This window comes from Crocodylus porosus, unplaced genomic scaffold, assembly GCF_001723895.1.
Source record: "Crocodylus porosus isolate Cpor-Errol unplaced genomic scaffold, CroPor_comp1, whole genome shotgun sequence".
Classification (NCBI taxonomy): domain Eukaryota; kingdom Metazoa; phylum Chordata; order Crocodylia; family Crocodylidae; genus Crocodylus; species Crocodylus porosus.
In genome coordinates this window covers 83,574,118-83,594,731 of record NW_017728943.1, presented here as the reverse complement: position 1 = coordinate 83,594,731, position 20,614 = coordinate 83,574,118, and the positions used below count along the sequence as shown (strand labels likewise).

General features: G+C 39.5%; 1 protein-coding gene across 1 annotated transcript in view; it reads left to right on the top strand.

Moving 5' to 3' along the window:
• The window catches only part of BIRC6 (baculoviral IAP repeat containing 6), a gene marked incomplete at its 5' end in the record, with an annotated part of 304,005 nt that extends 291,498 nt beyond the window's left edge, over positions 1–12,507 (top strand). The window contains 3 exons of the mRNA XM_019548600.1: positions 2,314–2,502; positions 10,215–10,349; positions 11,643–12,507. Coding sequence (XP_019404145.1) covers positions 2,314–2,502; positions 10,215–10,349; positions 11,643–11,822 — 504 coding nt within the window. The remainder of the gene's footprint in view (positions 1–2,313; positions 2,503–10,214; positions 10,350–11,642) is intronic.
• Between the last annotated feature and the right edge of the window lie 8,107 nt (positions 12,508–20,614).

Here is a 20,614-nt window from a genome sequence, read left to right as displayed (position 1 = left end):
ATGCAAGCCAAAGTTTTGGTCGCTTTACTAGCCGCAGCATCACACTGCAGGCTCATGTTCATCTTGTGGTCAATGATGACCCCCAAGTCTCTTTCTTCTGTAGTGCTAGCCAGCGTAGCACTGCTGAGCCTATAAGCATGCTGCAGATTTTTCCTTCAAGGTGGAGAACCTTGCATTTTTCAGTGTTAAACACCATCAGGTTCTCAAAAAATTTAACCAATTTGTCCAGCATAACTCAGTGAATAAAGGGCTGTATGGGCATTTATACACGTGCTTCAGTGGGGAGGCTCTTTAATTAGAGTGGCACTTGTAGCCACTCTCATTAAAGCACCTGGAGCTTCATGCTTATCAGTGTCCCTGCACTGAAAAATGGCAGCAGGTGCGCTTTAACTAAAACTTGTTGAACAAGCTTTAGTTAAAGCGCCCCCACCACCATTTTTAAGCACTGGCATGCTGATGCACATGACGCCGGAGTCTGCTGGAGCTCAGTAATTACCAAGCTTCCGCAGACTATATTAATCATTTAGGTTTTGGAGAGTGGTTTTAATCTAATTGATTAATCAAGTCTGCTTGAATACACTATAATTACAGCATGTAGAAGCAGCCTTGCTACATGTGCATAGGTGCCCTAAGTGACTATAGCTCACTTATGCCTAGATTATGGTCCTGTGTTCAATATCTTACTTGGCCTCCCAGTTGTCTTCCCTCATTTTTTTTTTTTTTTTTGGTGCAATAGAATTAAAAATTAGATCAATTTTAAGCAAAATACATTCATCCAGTCCTTACTTTTTCAGTTGCTTTACAAAGAGAAAAGTGAAATATCTTTCACCACTGATTAGGAAATAACATTAGAGTTGGTTTCCTCCTACTTTAAGTTGAAGATGGGATAACTTCTGTCACATACTGGGATACTTGGTTGAGCTCCAGATCAGCAAGAATATAATAATGAGAGTGGATCTACTAAAAAATGTTTTTGTTCACATGGAAAATCATTAAATGAATCTTTTAAAGCAGTGATTCTCATACGTTTTAGATTCAAGGCACCCCTCTGAAAATGCCAGTGTTAAGCTTTAACTAGTTTTTTTAACTGTGGAAAAATAAATAGAGCAATTCACCTCTTGCAAAGATGGTACCTTTTCTGTACCAAAAGGAGCAGTTATATGTCAGCTAATTCTCTAAAACAGCTTCTCTGCACCTAAATTTCAAATAGTATTTTTCAAATCAGTGTTTTTTAGCATTATGTTATACAGGAAATTCCACTAAAATGAACACTTTTTCCAGTTATCTTGACATGCAGTTACATTTGCAGTACATATGGATACATTTTCAAACTTACATGTTCAGCATTAAGGACACCTATATACATGCTCTGGAGTGGGGGTGGAGGCATTTTAATTAGAGTGGCTCTGCTCTAATTAAAACACCCACAGTGTCTCATGTATTCAGCATCCCCACATTTCAAAATGATGGCTAACTTTAAAGCTCATCAAGCTTTAGTTAAAGCAGTCCTGCCACCGTTTTGAAATGCAGGGATGCTGAATACACAAGAGACTCCAGCAGACTTGATTAATCGAGTCTGGTCTGATGCGTTCTAATCAGAATGTGTTGGAGCACATGTAAAAGTGCCCTAAAGGCCTGAATCCACATTAAGATAACTAAATAACAGTCCCACCCCTCCCTCCCTCCCCCTCTACCTTACTAGGCTGCTTTGTGAACATTTTTCTCAGCAACATTTTATATATTTGTCTCCCATGTACTTTGCTTGAAGGCTGATTTTTTTTTTTTTTTTTTTTTAAGCCTTTGGCCTATGGGTACTAAACTGCTTCTTTGTATGTTTTCTACGCATATATTTTTTCGTATTTGGGCTTTTTTGTATATATGTAGGGATGTATGTCCCTCTATCCATGTGCAAGTGTAAATTGAGATTTATTAATACTGTGCACAAAGTGTTCAGGTCCCTGCTGTTGCGAAGTTTGGCTGCTGTATTGAATGACATATATCACATGAGACCATGCCAATTTATTTTTAAATAAATCCGGAGGCATTATGTAGTTGTTTTAACGGTATTATAATTTATTTTATATTTTTTCTTTAGATTAGATGATTAATGACATGGCTGGTGGTTTCTAAGGAGTATGATAAGTGTTTCAGATATAGACCAGCAAGACAGTTACATAGGGTACATTAATGCATTTTGTAAACATTTTTCATCTAATATAGACAAACTAAAATGCATATGTTGAAAATAAGCAGCGCTCGCCACACAAAAGGCTACATTACTTCATTTATCCATTTTGCTGTTTTTCTCCACAGGTGTTGGTGTCTGTCCAGTCCCTCATCTTGGTAGCAGAACCCTATTTTAATGAACCAGGGTATGAAAGATCTAGAGGTACTCCTAGTGGTACACAGAGCTCTAGAGAGTATGATGGAAATATACGGCAGGCAACAGTTAAATGGGCTATGCTTGAACAAATCAGAAATCCTTCGCCATGTTTTAAGGAGGTAAGTATTATGAAATTAAAAGTAGCTACCTAGCTTTAATAACCAAAAGTATAATTGCTTTATACTGGAAATTGTATCTCTTTTAGATGCAGATGTTTCAAACACAAAAAGCTAAGACAAATATTGTACAGCTATGGAACATGATAGAAGAATATTTAGGAATCTTCAGTGGACTAAGCCATTAAATATAAAAGCATTAGGTCCTGAAAGCGGGGGGGAGAGCTTTGCTCAAAGATGTTGAACCACTGAACATGCCAGTGCAATAACAATAGTTCATGTTACACCTAAGTGATATTCTGCATATCTGAAAATACCAACAAGGCCAGTTTTCTCTCAGGCCAAGGCTCCCGTAGAATTTTAACAATGAACTTCCCTTGAAATTACAAGCTCCTTGTTGTCCCCTAGAAACACCCAGTGCTCTTTGGGGTTTCCTAAAAAACTGTAGCCACAATTAAATCAGATTTTGGAGGATGCTAGATGAATGTGAGGCTGTGAGAAGATATAGGGGGAGTGCCATCTTCAATTTCACTTGACAATACTAGGAATGCCTCCAGATTGGCTTTTTTGAGAAGTCCACATGGCATCTTTGCCTTAAAAAGGAGCAACTCAAAATCATGAGGCAGTGAACCCTAGTGAAGAAGGTATGGGGCTGAAACCAAAGGGCTCTCATTCTGAAACCGCTCTGACACTCGCTGTTTGAGAGAAGTAAAAAGCTTCTTTTTGTTAAAGAGTCTGTGAGTATTTCTGTGCATAGGTCCCTAACAATCATCATCATGACATCCGAATTCCCTGCTGTAAGGTGAATCCCAAAGAACCATATTGTGGGAGTCTCCCAAAAAATCAGCCAGTCCTATCTACTGTTAATGGCCCTGGAATCAATTGGTTTCAGATACGTTTATGGGGTTTGGTTTGAGGGCAGACAGCATGGGGAGTAGGAACAATTTCAGCCTGTAGATGAAAAGTATATAAAAAAGCTTAAAGGAAAATGTTGGAAATAACTACTAAACACAAACTTTGGAATGACAGAAATGTGCATATTATTATCTAGCTTCCTACTAGAAAAGGGGGTGACAGTGATGACTTGTGGAAGTGTGAGCTATAAGAGGGACTTATTTTACTAGAATTTACAAATTTTTGAAAGAGGTGGAGAATCTAAGTGTGGTTCTATAAATTTTGGCGAGTTCATGTTTCACAGTTTAAAAGTTGACTGTTCTAATTGTATTGTGTGAAAATTGCTGATCTATACTGTGAAGAGGTACTTAGTTGCCAGATTCTCTTCTACCTGTTAGGTGCCTAAGTGTAATTATTTCCCACCCTGTTCAAGTCCTTGAAAATTATTAATGCATCTACTTTTGTAGCGGCAGTCTTTTACCCCTACAATTGAGTCTCTAAAGATCAGCAAAGAGAAGGAGCCACCCACCTTTTATATTGGGAGTTTCTTTAGGGACTTCTGCCTAGTGCAGAATAATCCCACTTAGATATTTAAGGGAACTTAGGTAGACTATCATTTGGTCCTTTGTAGGGACAAAGCTGAATGGGATTTCTGCTCATCTAAAAGCACAGAAAATAATTTTCAGGCCACTACCAGTTTCTGTTAGGATTACTTTGTGGTTGTTCACAAGATAAATATTTATTAATATAAAACCAGTTGACTTGAACTTGATACGGCAGTGTTGACCTTATTATATTAATGACTTTGTCTTCACTGGACCAGCAAATCTGGTATTTAAAGAAAAAAACTAAATCACTTCATTTAGATGAATTCACTTGGTCATGCTGCTCCAGATATAAAAGGAAAGTTAGAAGTCTATTACTAAACAGGAAGGACAAATTAAAAGCCATAAAAGAATTGGTATGATCATTACTGCAAGATAGTTGGTCAAACATGAGTGAACCCTACAACTTCTATCAGCATCCCTAAAGAGAATTTTTTTATGTAAAAGTGTAGCTTATATTAAAGTCGCCATCTTATCATGGTGGTTCTCACCCTTTTTTAGCATGGGAACCACTCAAGGCACAGCTCAAGTCTCAAGCACCCCTCCAGAATTTCTATAAATTGATCAGCACTCCATTTAAAAAAACTGTATTGACCCAAATCCAAGACAGCCCTGAATTTTAGATGCTTCCCCCCATTTATTAGATTCTAGACATGGAAAATTAGAAACTTGTTTTAATTTCCCATATCTAGAATCTAGTTATTGGATCTCCCCATCACTGCCACAGGGATAGCAATGACTAGGGGGCAGGCAGCTTGCCCCATGTGCCTTATCTGTTCTACTTTCCCCCCACCACACACACACACCTGCCATTCTACCTCCCCCCCTCCCCTCCCTCCATCCCCAACCACTTGTGCCCCTCTGGTGTCTATCCCCACTCCCCTGCCACTTGCCTTTGCAGCTGCTCAGACTTGGTCTCTGCCAGGGGCATGGAGCACTTGACTGGGCCAGGGAGTAGCAGTGAGAAAGGTCCAGGCTCTAACCCCCAGCCCAGGTCAGGGTCAGGGTTGGAGTCTCAATAGCTCACCCTGCTCCTCCACACATCTGTTTCCCATAATCCCCTGGCTCGGAGCACCTCTTCCCCATGAGCCCCTTCCCTCCCCTCCTCACTGTCTGCACATCTCTTCCCATAAAGAAATGGGCAGACAGCGCATCTTCCCCTTCCCCGCCACCCTTTCCCCTGTGCTCCCCCCTGTACTGTATGTCCCTACACCCCTTCCCTTTGCTCCCCTCACTCTGCATGTCCCTTTCCTTGCACCCCCCCGCCATCCGATCCCCATGCCCCATGCACCCCCTACCTGCCTCACGGGCCACCTTGGCCCCATTGGGAGCCTCAGCAGTTGCTTTTCTGATATGTGCTCAACTCTAAGACGAGGAGTCTTTTTCCTTTAGCTGAATGGGGGAAATAAACTTGTGTTAGGTTTGAGTAAATATAGTAACTTATTTATTATAGTGCTTGGCCTCTCTTTGCAGAGGGGCCAAGCAGCAGAGGCAAAGGGAGTGGGCAACCAGGGACTCAGCCTGAGCCTATACTTACCTGTTTATTTCCTCATCCCTCACACCACCCTTCAAAGGATCTCTGGGTACACCCCAGCTGAAAATCACTGTCTTGCAGGATTATTCACATTGCTAGACTTCTTTCAAGGGTACAGGTTACATTAGACCTCCACCTTTTTAGTATGCAGAAATCTTAAGAATAACTGCAAGAATACAAATTGTAAAGTTAGCAAGAGCATGGAAGGAGAAATAGCCACAGGAATAGCTAAGATGGTTCCATGGGAAGGGGAAGTTTATCACATTCCTAGATAAACTGTGACATGTGCTGTATGCTCTGGCCCTATTAATTCAGATATTAATATGGTAAGAAAACCATAGTTGTTCTTCTAAATGGACTATTAATATTTTACATAAGAACTTACAGGCATTGACACAGATGGTGCTGTGACACCTCTTTCAACTAATAAATCTTTCATAAGTATTTGTAAGTAGTTTTTGCTGAGGAAAATGATCTAATTATAGCTATTTAAATAACTGAAAATGGTAAAAAAGTGCATTTTAATATTTCCCATGTAGCTCATTGATCTCTGTTACCCACTTGACACTGACATGACTCTATTCCTTATGCAGACCAAATTAAGCTAATACATTTGGATTACCTGTAGAGCTTAATTCAGTTTCAGTAGCTTGCCTTTGAAGTAAAATCACCAAAAATTTGTTCAATGCTTTTTGCCTACCAGCTGAACATCTTGGATTCTGTTAATATGTGGGGATTTTTTTAAAGCAGGCATCACACCGTGATATCCTGTCTTATTGTTAAGCGGGTGGAATAAGGTGTATCCAAATGGATTTATCCTAGTAGAGAGCAGTCATTCAGTGAGAGCAGATGATGATTCTTACAAAGACACCTTTTGAAATGATTGCAACAGTAAAACAGCTCACTGCCTGCATGCAAGATTTGTAGCTTGGGTTGATTTCTATAAAACTACAAAACAAGTAAGCAAAAAGTAACATTGACATTAAAAAGCAGATCTCAGCTTACAGAAAGCAAATAAATCTTGAAATATGCTCTGAAACTCCCATCCCTGGGGGAAGGAAAATGGTCTGAATTTCCACCCACTGTACCTGATGGTTTTGGATAAGAACTTTCTTCTTCTAAATCTTCCAATTGTTAGCTTCCTTTTTCTGCAACTCCCAAATAATCTTCAGCTCCTGCTTGGGACTTATTGGAGAGTCATGATGTAAATCACATCTCCTTAAACCTCAAATGAGATGTGCATAATTTGAAGTAAACTTAGATGGTTCTTCGGAATATACCTCACCGTGTAGGGCTGAGATGTCATTGTGCTGAGGAAAAAAAGGTCAAGGTACTAATATGTTTTCTGCTAAATCAGAGAATCATACTGGATTAAAATGGCTGTTACTATGTGCCCACAACTCATTATATCATATGCTTCACAAATGTTGTATGGCATAAGTCCCTTTGGAGTGCTGCTTCATCGCTTCTCCCTATTCCACATGCATCACCTACACATTAGATGAACAGAATTTTTATCTTTCTTATACATTAATATGCAGATCCAATATACTGTTTGGAGGTTATGCATTGAAAAAAGATCTGTTCAGCTAGCATACTTACTATGTTCAGTGCCTGTGGAAACGAAGCTATATTGCCAAGAGGGAAAAAGAAAAACTGGAGCTTTAAATTATGTTAAATAGTGCATGCACTAGGTTCCTGTTTAAACCATTATAACTGCTCCAAATAGAAATCAAGCTTCACCAGGCAACTGACAATTGTATGTACAATTTAAGGGCTATAATTTCTAACAAATTTTCACCCTTCTGCCCTCTTCCCACTGAATTGCTAGAGTAGAACAATTCAAAAGATAGTGTTGATTCTTAGCAGAAGCAGAATGCTCTTTCCATGGCATGAGGGAATTGATTAAGTTTTATCTTGTACAGGAGAACGGTGAATAACTGTGCCTTATCAACTGCTTGCTGTTTCTGAAGCAGAGTTTCTGTTTTTCTCTTAAAGCACTATAAAGTATGCTTGCTGTTGTCTTGATCAGGAAATCTCTTGCTGTATGTCAAGGTGGAAGAAATACATTTCCCATTTATGTTAACAAAGTACTTTAATATGCAGTTTCTGGCTATGGACAGATATAATTTATAACCACTTCAAAATGAGAAAGGAAATTGCCCCTATGGAGAATGCATCAGCTGCTGCACTGTAGCTATTAACACTGCCTGCTCATGTAGAGATGCACATTACCTTAGTCCTTGCAAATTTAATTCTGAATGAACTAGGGTTAAGATTGCAACAGTTTTGTTATGCTTGTATCACTACAGGAGCATTCAATTGTAACAGTTATGCAATTATATATCAACCACGTGTTTTTGTAGCAGCAGAGAGGTCCGCCCCAGCTTGTGCAGTTATGTTTCCTGTCTTTCTTTATTTGATATTGCCAATAAATTTGCTATTTATAGGACAGCTGATATTATAACTTGTCTTCGAAAACTTAATTCTTCTAATCAAAAAACTATGTTTTCTCCAGTAAAGGACTATTTCTAAGTGTATAAGTGGAAGGAAATCAAGAAGTGTTGTCATGAGGTCAGCTGTTGGCTGTCTTGTATGTGTTGGGGGTAATGAATTGATTTTATAATAGCAGCCTTTATCTGGTGACTTATTAATACGCTGCTTTAACCGACTAGAGTTTCTTCAAAATGCTAGATAGTACATTTTTAATTAATAAAAGAATATGATGACAATTAAGAGAGATTATCCTAAACAAATAATAGTCTTACACTTCCTGGAATTAAATCAGTGTGGTGTTGTTCTATGTGATATGCAAAGACTTACTCAGCATTGAAAGAGCAAGTTTTTATGGTCAATGGGCCTCAGAAGGAATAAAGTAATGTCTTTTGCTGTAGACATAATTAAGCCAAGCTTCTCATTAACATTACATCATGGCATCCTCCTTTTCCACTCTGCTTATATTAGGTATGACATTGTAGAAGACAGTTGTAATGTTAGGAGCTAATAATAGAAGTTGATTCATTGATGTAAAAATAGAATAATTAAGCAACTCAGTGTTGCACTGAAAAAAATGTATCTTTCCCTTTGCAGTACAACAAGGACAAGCCTAGCACTGCATTTTTCTCAAGATTAAAAAGATTTTATATAAACCATTGCTGTCCCAGATTTCTTCCAGCCATTATATAAAAAAAAAAATCAGCCACTTATCCACCTGCCCATCACCACTTTCTTGGCCATTCATGCGCAAGTTTTAGTAGGAATAGGGCTTTGGAGTTTTCAGGTTATAATTGTTTTGGTGTTTAGGTTGTTTAGTACTTACAGATAAAGCTGTACCATTCAAGGCATCGTTTGCATCTGCCTATGTTCCCTCTTTGGGTTTTGGGTACATGTTTTGGAAATCATGAGTAAGGGTCACATTTACTCTGATTTGAAAAACTACTAGAAGTAGATGTTTGCTCTAATGAAATAAGAAAATTTGGTTCCTCATCTACAAACCAAATGCCTGGTCGTTTAGTTGAAAGATGCACAGCTTGTACTAGGTTCATTTTTCATGCCAGGGAGACCTGTTCATTGCATTGCTGGTCTTTCCTGATGGAATAGACTTGGATAGACTCGGAAAATCCAGTGGCATCAGTGGCAGTCCGTTCATGAATTACCTAGCCCAGAGGCAAGTAGAAGGATGAATTAATCTTATGTGTGGTAGATACTTGTCTGGTCTCTACCACTGTACTGTCTACCACTGTACTGTCCAAGTACTTCACAATTCTTTATCTTCACAATGTGCCTGGGAAGTACTTACATTCCCTTGCTTATATTTAAGTAACAGAGAGGCATGTACGAAATGTGTAGCAGATTAAGTAATTGAACCCAGGTCTTCAAGTCTGAGCCTGACTCAAATTGCTTTAAGGTCAGCTTGGTCGTGAGCTTACAACATTAGCTACTCAGTCATAACTTGGTGTGTGTACACTCTTATCCTAAAGTAAAGGTAAGGTAACTTATCCCACCTCGCTTCTACCAGTATAGTAGGCAGCCATACCAGCAATCTGTAGTCTGTGATTACAAATACCAACAAAGGTTCTAGCCCTTCCCAGGGGGTATGGTAGTAGTTACACTCCCTTCACACCAGTTGACAGCTGCAGTTAAGAGTACTTCATAACTATTGATGCTGTTCCATTTGCTTCACTTGGGAATGCAACTTTTTCTACTATTTGTGTTTTGTTTGTTCCAAAAGCAGTAGAGTCATGTGACAGAAGTATTATTTAAAGCTCTTCCCCATTGCACCACGCCCCACACATGCAAACCCCCTCTGTGCTAGCAAAGCAGTGGTTTTTAAAACAAGTGATAAAAGCTCTACTAATGCAGTAGTTGGGGTTTTTTTCCAAATTAGAAAGTATTGATGTGCAAATGTATATCCTATATAACAGATTTTATCTGGAGTTTCTGGTTAAGCAGAGAATTTGGCTAGTATTTTATGTGCTGACAAATTTGATAGTGTCCAATCATGCACTGTGTTTAGACATTCAGACTCCAGCTGTGTAACACAAGTGGGTACTTATATGGCAATTGCTAATCGAGATGACGTTTTTAGGTCAGCACTTGCCGTCTTCATGTTCTTAAATCATGTGCATGTTAAGTCAGCGATTAGATTTGTTTGTTGTCTTACACTGCATATTTCCTTACAGGTTATACATAAACATTTTTACTTGAAAAGAGTGGAGATCATGGCTCAATGTGAAGAATGGATAGCAGACATACAGCATTACAGCAGTGACAAACGGGTAGGCAGGACGATGTCTCATCATGCAGCAGCTCTTAAGGTGAGGTGCCCAACAATGGTGTCATTCCTACGAGAGGAACAAAGAGCAGAGTGGCACAAGTCAAAACAAAAAAGGCAACCTTTAAAAAAAGTGCAAACATAACTGACAGCTTTACAATTGTTGAGATGCACTGTAGGTGGTTGTCAGTTTCACAAAAGGTTATGAATTTGCTTGTAAATGGGATTTATTTCTTTTCTATGTAGTTTCTCATGAGTATTTACTCTGCAGTATTTTTCATAAGGAATAAAGTAGAGGAGTGTAAGAGATCTTCATGGAGATTTTGTAGCATTTTATTTGTTTTGAGATGTATGTGGAATATGCTAATTCCAATGCAGCCTCCCTGTGCTATAAATTTTTAAAGCTAGGAAACAATTTCCTTACATGGACTAAGAGAAAATTGTATGAGGCCTAGAACAGCTAGCATTTTGCCTTGCACTTACTGTAATTTTTAAGTAAGACAGTTTCATAGTTTCTAGGGTCGGAAGGGACCTGAGCAGATCATCTAGTCCGACCCTCTGCCATGGCAGGAAAGAATACTGGGGTCAAATGACCCCAGCAAGGTGTTCATCCAACCTCCTCTTAAAGACCCCCAGGGTAAGAGCCTGCACCACTTCTCTTGGAAGCTGGTTCCAGACCCTAGCCGCCCTGACTGTGAAGTAGCGCCTCCTGATATCTAACCTAAACCTACCCTCTGCCAATGGTTAACACCTCTAATTCCCTGTTGGTTTGTTATTTTATTGTTCTAGTGTATTTTAGTATCCTTTAAGGAGGATGACAAGACATTTCTTACGTTCATAAATTCACTTGTGTTTTTTGTGCAAAAAAAGTAGAATTTTATGGATTTACTATTGAGGGACACTTTCTGTTGCTACATATACATTGTTTGAATACAATTGGGCTTGTTACTAGTGTGCAGTTTACAGGTATGTTCATATGCTAACATTTATGTGTCTCTATTATCTTACTACTATACCTTTTAGAAGTGGTGAGTTCTGGTTGTCCAAAATTTCCCCTGGAGTCCCAGCCCCAACTGGGCCACTCCACCATTTTAATGGACAGCATTGCAATACCTGGGCACTTCCATTGCTGCCTTCCCTAGGCTCCTTGGTTTTGCAAGTCTTGTTGGGGCTGGAGGAATTCCATATCCCTACTCATGCTGAGTGTGTGCAAGGGACCTAGGTTCTTACAGCCACTTCTGGGTGCTCACTTGTATATCTTTCCTAGAAATTTGCTAGGAACAAAATTACTCTCTCTTCAAAGTGTGAAAAGTAACATTTTAATGTTTCAATGCAGCGTCACACAGCTCAGCTGCGGGAAGAGCTTCTGAAACTTCCCTGTCCTGAAGGCTTGGATCCAGATGCTGATGACTCCACAGAAAAATGCGGTGCCACAACAAGTTCTGAGGAGACTATGTTGCATGACCAGGTGAAACCGAGCAGCAGTAAAGATATCCCCAGTGACTTCAAATTATGAGCTGCATTGACATAGACTTTCTAGACGCAAAGGCTTTGAAGCACAAGCCAAATATGTCAATATTTGTATGTAAGAAACTAATTATGTAATAGGTAATGAAATTGAAGCTATACTATGCCCTTAAGGATATACAGTTTAATTCAAAATGATCTTTTATTTACCTGTACAAGAGTGTAAACTTTTTTTGTGCTTTTATTTTTCAATTGTGAGAACCACTGATTGGTATGTTTAAAAAGTTATGTATACAAGAAATGGATAAATCACTGATATATAAGGGAAACTACCTTAGGAAAGAATGTTTACTGAATGTTTATTATTATTTTTTTTTTACTTGTAGAGTGAGGGCGGTTGTAACAAAGAATATATATTGGTCATTCTTACAGCTACTATTTAAAGTCGGAAAATTTTCACTGAATTTGATAGATTTTACGTTTGGCCATATCTTCATGCTCATATTTGATTTCTAAAGGAAACCTCCTGTATACTTCAATAAAAGTTAAATGGACATGCTCCCTCTTTTATGATTTACTGGTACATTTTTTAAATAATCTGCCATAAAATACGTTATAGCTGGAGACTTGCACTTGTATGACTGAATTTATTACAGTCAACGTATTTAATTTTATGCTTACTAATTCTAAAATGCAGATGAAATAAATGCACATGGTTTTACCTCATGCCAAAATTTGGACTTCTGAATTTATCTTTTGTTTAGTTACTTTTATGCAGGGTAATAAGTGTTCCAAAATCTGTCTTGATTTGATTGTAAGGGCTATTCTGGAATTATTTTTTTAATGAATTATCTGATTTTACCAAATAAAATCAGATGTATTAATTTTACTACTTAAGTACTAGCCAGGAGCTAAGGACATCTTGCATAGGTCATACCGTAAAGGTTCCTTTTCAATTTTATACTTAAAGCCACAGATGCATACTAAAAAAATAAGGTATTAGGTGGGTTTAATAATTCAGTGTTGCTTTTAAGACTACAGGTACTACAGTCAGTTGTTCTTAATTTTCAGTAATCCTTAAAGAACTAATCAAATATTATTCTCCCTCAGATGAGAGAGAGATCTGTTGTAATAACAATACTATCGATCAGGAAAGAAACAAAATCTTTTCGTTTTCTATTTGTTGCTGTTTATAAGTATCAAATCGGACTCTTTTTTGGTTTTTGATTTATTGTGCGTCATTTCTCACAATTAAAAATGGCACGAAATGCTAACTAGACTTAAATGTATCAAGTCGAGCAAGGTCTGCCTATTTGTTACCTTGGGGAGTCTTTGCGATAACCACATTGTTAAGCAAAGCAAACAGCCAAATACTGGAATCCATGATTACATTGGGAGACATTTGAAACGGGGTTTGGTGCAGCTGCTCCCTTGATATTGTCTTGTTTCAGTGTTGTGGTAGCATTCACTTAATTGTGTGCAACTCTCAATCTTATTTCCTTGTCATTTTCTTGTAACACTGGAGGGATAATGCTTTTACAAGGTTCAAAATAAAAGGAGCTGCAGTTTAGTAGAATAGTGACTGTCCTCTCACATTTCCAGTACGTTCTCTTCTGTTTCAAAGATGTTTTGTATTGTATTATTAAAGAAAAGTTCTAGTTTAAAAGAGTTAGTTAAAACCCTCTGTTTTCAAATGCATTTTTTCCCAAAAAGTTCCTTTTGAGTTGAAACTTGCTGCATAAGGCAGCTACTCAACCAACAGAAACTGGTCAAGAAGGATTGAAACCAAGCTCACACCAACAGAAGTCTGCTCCACACCTTCAACCTGAAGATAAATTCTTTATATACATGTCCCAGAGAAATTTTATGAGTGCTGGCAACACATGAGTTAAGTCTGATAATGCGCAGATAACACTGGCTCATGGAAATTTCCACAGTGTGCCCAGCATGTGCCCCCTGGGCGACCCCAGGAGCTGTCAATCACCGGTGACCTACTTTTCAGCCCTGCGCATGCCTGGTTTCCACGCAGAGCTTGATCAGACTCATGCTCAGTTAACAAGAGCATGACGTCATCGTTCCAGAAAATTCTAGCGGCCAAGCAGCCTGATTGGGAAGGGGCTGCTATATTAGTGTGTGAGCCCCCACCTCGGTGTGGGTTGTGTGGGTGTCGTTGGTGAGAGAGTGGTGATAGACCGTGCGCTACCTGTAGCAGAGGCTGCTTTTAGCAGGGACTGCAAGGCAGAGAGCGATATTGGGATTCAATCCCCGGTTCTCTTCACAACCTCACGCAACGATTCATACCCTCAATTTTCGTTTCTCCTCGTATTGATTCTCCTGATCACCGGACTGTTTTGGCTTTGATCTTGATTTTGATTACGTCTCTGCAGCTCCGATACTGATTCCAGCTTTCACTTATCTGGCTTTTTGACTGACCTCAGCATCCATCATCGACTACGACTCGGCTCATACCATATCTCAGCTGCATCACATCCTGGCTCTCGACCTTGGCTTTCTCTTCGACCACCCATTTGTCCACCTTGGACTGGCGTCACAACCATTTCGCTCTTCCTGACGCGTTACAGTTTTGTCTATTGTTCGTGTTGTTCGTTCGACCCCTTTATGAGCTGTTGACCAGCCCTGAGACTAACCAACAGGCAGCCGCACCTAGCTCTGGCTAGAAAGCAAGGGCTTGTTGGGGAACCTCGTGGGCCAACAGACCCCTTTGTTCTTGTTCGTTCCGTTTTGCAACTTTAAACTGTAACTGAAGCAAGCATCGCAACCTACGGCATCAAAAGCATAAGTCAAATAAATCTCCATCTGTTTTGAAACCACTACGTTTTCGTGCCTCAGAACTCCATGGCAAAAAATCCCGCCTGTTTCGTGTCCAATCCGCCACCACCCGGCCGCCCAACCGTGACACCGTGAGCTTGGTTTACCAACTCCGGGACAATACATAGGTCAAGTTTTACCTCTACTGAAAATAACTTGGAAGAAAATGTAACTTGCACCATCGGTGTTGAGTAGGCAGGGAAGATGCCTATATAATACTTTTGTCTGGTACACAAGTTTTTGCATACAGAGGGATAATTTTAACATCACATGTAGTGTATATGTCTGTAGTTTATTTCAATGAAGTCATAGAGTTGTCATGCAGATGTAAACTAGTGCATGTGACTTCAGAGCAAACCTGTATGAATACCCAAGGTATTATTTTTGGCACTCTCACAAGTTAGGACTTACATGAGGAATTTCATTGTATTTCATTTTGATATTACAACTGTTGGCAATATGATATAGAACTTGAAAATGTTGACTTGTTTTACCATCAGATGACTAAATCTTGATGGATGTATTGGGTGGCAAAATGTGCGTCTTCACATTTCTAGCTCACATTAAACTAAAGTTAGCAAATGCATTATCAGTCAGTATGTACGTTTTGTGAAGCCCTTGGAGTAGACTAATGTTTAACCAACTCTCCAAAATGAATCCTCCTTGTTCCTTTTCTTAGCCTACCTATTGCAAAAAATGATGAGTGCAAGATCTTTACCTCAACAGTCATGTTATCAAAGTGAATAGGATCTGCAGAGACAGTCTTGATTAGTGTGGTCTTTAGCCTTCACTTTCCATTTGCCTGAACACAAGACAACACCCACTTACAATTTCCTCTCACTAGTGTTATGCCAATTTAAAAAAAAAAAAAGGTGGTTCTTTGTTAAAATCGTAACAAAAAATCAATGGCATTCCACTTTACCTTTGAAAATCTCATCCATCATCTTTAGTACAGCTTTTAGATCAGTTTGTATATTGTTCACTTCTGACAGATCCACACAATGCTTTGTTAGGTTGCTCTTGAATTCTCTACAAGCACTCTATCAAAAAGGAAAATGTCTGTACTGTGTCACCTTTGCTTATCAATTATCACCGACCTTCATAAGACTTCACATCTTGGGACCACAAGCATGCTGCCAGCAACAAGGCTGCTGTAAGGGGTTGAGTAGCATAAGAGTCTGCAGTCCATTAAAGTTGAAAGCGATAATATCCTTTTAAGATGGAACAAATTCACAGTTGAAGTCACAGTGGCTCGTGTGTGTGTGTGTGTGTGTGTGTGTGTGTGTGATTTCAGTTTGTTTAATTATGCTTCTGTACCTCTCAAATTCTAGTCTGGATATATAAACTATATCTTGCTGTCTATAGCAAGATATAGTCTGTAGAGCAGCCTTTTCTGCACCAAACACCAATGCCAAAAAGATAAATTGAAAATATAGTCTGTAGTCTAGGAAACTCATGACAAAGTGGGTACTAAAGTAATTGATACATGAAATGTAATTGAACAGATCAAAGTTTGCCTTGGAATAATAGACTGTGGTTAAGTTTACATTAGCAAATTATATTGTCTGTTTTGCAGCTCTTTGACAGTGAGTGTAAGGGGTTGAGGCATGGTTACTACTTTATCAAGAAAACAACAAATTAAAAGAGCACGAATACAGGTAAAGATCTAAGAGTTATCAATAAAAAGTTCTCTATTGAATCTAAGAATCATACCTTTCTACAGCTGTCAAAACCATTGTTTTATAACATACTAATGAATACTAATGATAAAAGGTAAAAAGCTAATTTCTCATACTATATGTGAAATTGTTTTAATTACGATATACTGTGTTACTTATGATCTGTGGATCATCAGCTTTTCAGGAAATATCCTGATGGTCATGGTGCACGGGCTTGTCACAGAATTGCAAGTTGCTAGTGTTAAATTGTATTAACAGGATAAAAATATGTTTAATGTTGTCCTATGAGCAATGCTGTAGTTCTGACAAGCTGGCTACTTAAACACAAGTGGTCTCGCATGACCACCAAGGACAGTTTTCAAAAGCACTTGCAATATGCTTTCTTTGATAATTTGATTTTTTTTTTTTCCCCAAACACACAACCTGCCTTTCAGTTGTCAGATTATTCCAGAAATACAAGTCAGCACAACTGTAATATGTCTGAAATCTTTACACTGGTTTAGGCAACCATCAGTCCTCTGGATCATGGAGTTACATGTAAGAGGTCTACACCCATCACACCAAGATCTTTGATGCATGTGCCTAGGCAAAAGTATGGAAGAGTGGAGGCTGCCCAAGACCAAGACCATCCCCACCTTTACACCACTGAGACAGAATCCACAGGCCAGACTGAATCCAGAAGTTCAGTGCTTTGATGGTTTAACTCCTGCCAGAGAGCAACAGATAATATATGCTGCTGACTCCCTAACTCCTCAGCCAGGGAACACTTTTGTCAGGGGAACATTTGTCATAGCCTTTCTCTAACCAAAGAGTACCCACAAGGCAGTGGGGGCTGTAGTTTGGAGGTGACTTACTCCTATGCTTGCATCATTGTTAGGGCCCTACCGAATTCATGGCAGAAGTGGGTTGCTCTGCATGTCCCCTGGCATGCCCCCCTGCCGCTGATTGGTGGAAGGGTCCTGCTTGCAGCTGACTCCTGATTGGTAGGGAAGAGAATACTGTGGTTTTAAACATGGCACTGTTTTGGCCTTCCTGCCAGTCAACAGCAGGCAGCAGGGCCGCCAGGGCACGTTCACCAATCAGTGGCAGAGAGGTAAATACAACGCCATGTTTAAACCGAAGTTTTTGCTTTCCTGCCAATCAGGAGCAAGCCACAAGTAGAGACCTTTCACCAACCAGTGGCAAGGGGCGGTGTGGGGCAACCTGCAAGATTAAAGGAGCCGCAGCATAGCTGACTTCCACTGTGAATTCGGTAGGGCCCTAAACATTGTTTTATAGGAACTACCCTGCCACAAGTAGCTCCACCACATTGCCACCAGGCCCTAGAGTTGGATGCAGTGTACAGTCATATCCAGGACCATTTAGACCCAGTAGGAAACTATAAATACAAAAGTGTTTGGGAGGAAAAAAGACAAAGGCGCTGCACGTTCTGCATGTAGCTCAATGCAGAATTAAGATGCATTGAAAGAAACCAAAGGAATTCAAGAATAAAGCTGTATATGTTGAAGAATGAGGTGGACACAAATGCCAGTGTACACTTCTCTTAGTACAAAGCAAATTATTTCAGTGGCTTTATAGAACCATTACTCTCATCAGAAATAGATATTAAACCATCAATTACTTAGGGGTCATTACTTTCTGTGACTAAAGGGCACCCCTGAATTCCAAGGCAGCGTTAATAACTTTGATGTAAAATGCCCTTCATTCCCTCACATGGGTCTCTTTTTTTATTTTATTCCCCCCCCCCAGTTTTACATTAGCCTAAACCAGTTGGGAACAGGGGGAAAAAAGAGCAGTGGGCTGCTTTCAGGATGCTGCTAAAACCAGCTCCCCGTATCCTGGCACACACGAAGGGGAAAGAAGTCCTGTGCCACTGGATCTCAGCCCCCTGGTCCTTCTGGCTAATACCAGCTTGTTCTCCATCCTTACTTAGCAATGTCACTGTTGGATCAGGTGGAAGCACAAATGTCTTTACCTGCTTGTATACCAACTTAACTCCTTTTGATTATTTTCATGGTGCTGATGTCCAGACCGGTTTATGACCAACCCTGCAAGATGATCACAAATGCCTTTGTTTCACTTCCTAGTTTCTTTGATATTCAGTCAATGGTGGTGAACCAGCTGACAGTGCTTGTATGATTGTGAACAAATATTGTCCAAATCGGGAAGCACCGGCGGATGTGTTGTATTCAGTGCTGTTTGTATAGGGGGGGGGGCCTCTACTTTCTCTCTGTGCAGTCTATTAAGTAACTAGCCTTTGGCAGGATTCATGTGAAGGAAAAAAATACAAATTTTAAGTGCACAGTGTAGTACATAGGCCTAGAAAAAGTTTTTTCTCAATCAGTGTAAGATCCATTTCTGCTGAGAAGTAGGAGGCATGATTAACTGTGTATTACTAGCTTAGCCTATAAACCTAAAAATATTTATTAAGCTATTTAACATATATTTAAATCAGTAGTAGCATGATGTTGACAGAGTCCTGCAACACTTAATTCCATAGGTTTATGTTATAGCTTCTAATCAGTATTTCCTTTTGTTTGATCACTATTTTCTATTATTTTGTTTGGAGATTTTAACCCCTTCTCCTGAAAATTTTTCACATTACCATTTTTCTGCATTTGGAATTGGTTCCTATTTATATTAGGTATAATTTTTCATTTGTGGCTGCTTTTTTTTTTTTTTCTCCCCGTACCTTTTTTTTCCCCTGTATTTTTCAAAAGTTTCCTTCTGTTAGGAGCTTTGTTTTTCCAGCAGCCAGTCATTGCCACAAAACTGTTTCCTGGGGCTAACACTTCATCTCCTCAGGATGTTAGCTGCTTTTTTTGGAAATAGAAATCATAAATCAGAAACATTTTTCCACAAAAAATGAGAGACAGATTTCTCTATATTTTAGCACCAAGAACAAACATAAGACAGTGAAGCTGTTTCAGATAAATGTTTCTAATTTATTCTTTCCCACCAAATATGGCTAGGGAGATGAAATGTCACAGCAGAAATATATCGGTGTTTGAAATGGGCTGGTGATTTGTCTTTGACAAAATGTGCTCTACTTTCCTGCTTTGTTTCTTCATGGATGTCACCGGCGTTAGGTGAAATATGCAGATGTTCTGATCTGAGCTTTCCAAAAGACAGCAAGTTGCAACAGTACGTGCCTACTAAAACAAACATCCCAAAATGTCTCTGACACTAGCAGTTTGTTGCACTCTTTCCTCACTCCAGAGCAGGGATCTCAAAGTGTAAAAGACTAAAGGCAGCTTATTGGAGCTCAGTCATGCAATTCTCAGATACCCTTGTTTTAATACCTTACAGCTTTATATATAAACATGTAAAAATCCCAACATACTGTGCTCAGTCTTGACCCAGAGAGTGCAGTGTGTAACACGACCTGTCATCTCTGCAGGCTGCAACTCCCAAATTCATGTCATCTGTTTTTCTCTCTGTTTCAGCAGGAGCAAACTTCAGCTCTTGGAAAACTGGAACTTCTCCCACTTGTCTGGGCGAAGTCCTTTCTACGTTAACACTATTTTACTTACTCCCACATACATTTTTTTATGATGCAGTAGTGATAGGTAACATCAGAGTCGTCCTCAAATATCTGCAGTTAAATCCCACTGCTACTTCTGTGCTCAGATGGTGAAACTGCTCTCTTTGTATTTTTGAGGTTGTTTAGTTAAATGTCCGGTAAAGATGGATTCCCCACCTGATGGCTTGACATCAGCCATCAAGCATAATCTATTAGTTTTGTCTATTAGCCATGTTTTGTCTGATTAGCCATGTTTGGGACCAAAGCAAAGGCCCTAAGAAGATGTCCCAGGGATGTGTGAAGGGGAGTACCACTTCCTCCAAGTTCATTTCAAATATCTAAAGGGCTGCCATAATGAAGAGAGCAGAATGCATAGCAATGGCTTAAAGTTGCAACAAAGTCGATTTATGTTGGCTGGCAGGAAAAACTTCAGTGTTGGAGCAGTGAGGCAGTGGAGCAGGCTGCCTAGGCAGCTGGATAAGCATTGGGCAGAGAGGATTTGAAAGCCTGGAATGGGCTGTGAAGCAGAAAAGTTGAAAATCCAAAAGGCCCCCATGCAGGGTTGTCAACAGGCCATAAATTTTACAGTAAAAAAAGTTAGGCAAAAAATGCCTGTCCATAAATATATTTGAGCCACAAAATCCAATGCCAACTGCTTTGTGAAGCTTCCTTAGAAAGAAGCTGGACAGCCAGAGCTTGATGGAAGGACTGAAGGAGCCGGAAGGGTCATCTGTTGTCTGAGTGGAAAAAGCACCCTGCAAGAATCTTTCAGTACTTTGCAGACCCCTCCCTCTTTAGCCATTTGGTGCT